Source organism: Crocodylus porosus, unplaced genomic scaffold, assembly GCF_001723895.1.
Source record: "Crocodylus porosus isolate Cpor-Errol unplaced genomic scaffold, CroPor_comp1, whole genome shotgun sequence".
NCBI classification, from domain to species: Eukaryota; Metazoa; Chordata; order Crocodylia; family Crocodylidae; genus Crocodylus; species Crocodylus porosus.
In genome coordinates, this window is record NW_017728918.1 from 26,284,718 (window position 1) to 26,286,537 (window position 1,820).

Consider the following 1,820-nt stretch of genomic DNA (forward strand, 5'->3'; position numbering starts at 1 on the left):
GCTGTTCCTGTCTCTTATCAGTAGCTTACCCACAAGGTTATCTGTTATCTGGGTAACAGTATACACACACACACACACACACACACGGTTTACACATGTATGTATGTAAGCACACACACATACAAAGTGTCTGCACGCACGCATGTGTGAGATCATCATAGGCAATCCCTTTCAGTTGCAGTACTTGCTACCCAGTACATCCACAGGTGGCAGATAGTGGAATGACCTTCAGGGAAGGTTAGCTGTGAAAGAAGCAGGGGTAACTCTGATGAATAAGCAGCTGCAGACCAAGCAGCAGCAGCACCACCAGGATGTGGTGGGGACAGCAGATGGCAATGTTCTCCCTCCTGAAAAGCCACATAAGTCCTCTGATGGTGCTGTGACACAGCAAGTACAGGTCACCACTATAATAAATCTGTCTAGCCCCCAGCCATGGGTCTACAAGTCCTTAGCAGCAGAGCAGGTAGAAGATGTTAGAATCTCAGTGGCTGCGAGGGGAGACGAAGGCCACAATGGAACAAGATCACCAACTGTATTGGCCTCCTTGCCGTTGGATCAAGGTCTCATTCTGTCAAGAACCCTGTGGAAGCTGATGTGCAGGAGCTTCTCCATAACAAAAGAAATCATGTACAAGCATCTTCCATGAAAACAGCTATAGCACATTTTTCAGGCTTTTCAACAACCCACTAGCGATGACAGGAGCAGGATTGAGAGGCCTGGAAGCTCCTGGTCATGAACTGGCATGAAAGCAGCAATTAGAAGAAGGTCATCTAAGCACTTGGACAAGGCAGGTGTGATTTGGAAGTCCTCGAGGTCAACTTGAAGAAATGCAACATGGACATCAACTCGTGGGAGACCACTGCCCAGGACCATCCCAAATGGAGGAAGAGTCTCTGTACTTTGAAACCTCACAACGACAACAGGAGATGGAAAAGCAGGAGTGGCAGAAACAGCGTATCGTGGACTGAACCAAGAATCCACAGCCACCCACTCTGCATGGAAACACATGCCCGAGTTGCAATACGCACATGTACTCACATGGTTTATATGTGTACAGAGACACACACACAAGGCATGAGTATATATACATGTGATATGATATATTATATATACATATGCACACACGGAGTATAAATAGTACAGGTATGTATATGTTTGTATTTATGTGTGTTTATAAATGCACACAGAGACTGTATACACCAACCAATGTGTGCACGTGAGTACGCATATGTAGATACATATAGATACATACACACTTGCGTGTGCAGCATGTATACAGCACAAGTATATATACACATATATATATTTAGATGTGTGTATGTGTATTACTTGTGCTGCACACATGATTTGTGTGTATAGACACACATATAGTATATATCTATAGACTGACCAATGTGTATGTGTATACATAGATACATACACACACACTTGCGTGTGCAGTGTGTAGAGCACAAGTGTATATATACACATATAGTATATATTCAGATGTGTGTATATGTATTACTTGTGCTACACACACACACACACACACACTCGATTAACGTGTATAAACTGACCAACGTGTGCATCAGTGTGGGCATGTACCTGATACATGTGTTCCTGGCCCAAAACACACACACAGTGCGTGTGTATAGCACAAGTATACACATACGTACAGTATATACTGATGCGTGTATGTGTATTACTTGTTGCGCACACATACACAGTTATATTGAAGTGTGTGTATGTGGATGACTTGTGCCGCACACACCCACAGGTGTGCGTGTACACACAGCCTCACGTGCGCATGTGGTTGCGTGGGCAGAGACACACACAAGGAG

General features: G+C 44.2%; 1 protein-coding gene across 1 annotated transcript in view; it reads right to left on the minus strand.

Annotated features, from left to right (window-relative positions):
- The window catches only part of TAF1B (TATA-box binding protein associated factor, RNA polymerase I subunit B), a 53,000-nt gene extending 52,127 nt beyond the window's left edge, over positions 1-873 (minus strand). Inside the window, exon 1 of the mRNA XM_019538140.1 lies at positions 688-873. Coding sequence (XP_019393685.1) covers positions 688-873 — 186 coding nt within the window. The remainder of the gene's footprint in view (positions 1-687) is intronic.
- Between the last annotated feature and the right edge of the window lie 947 nt (positions 874-1,820).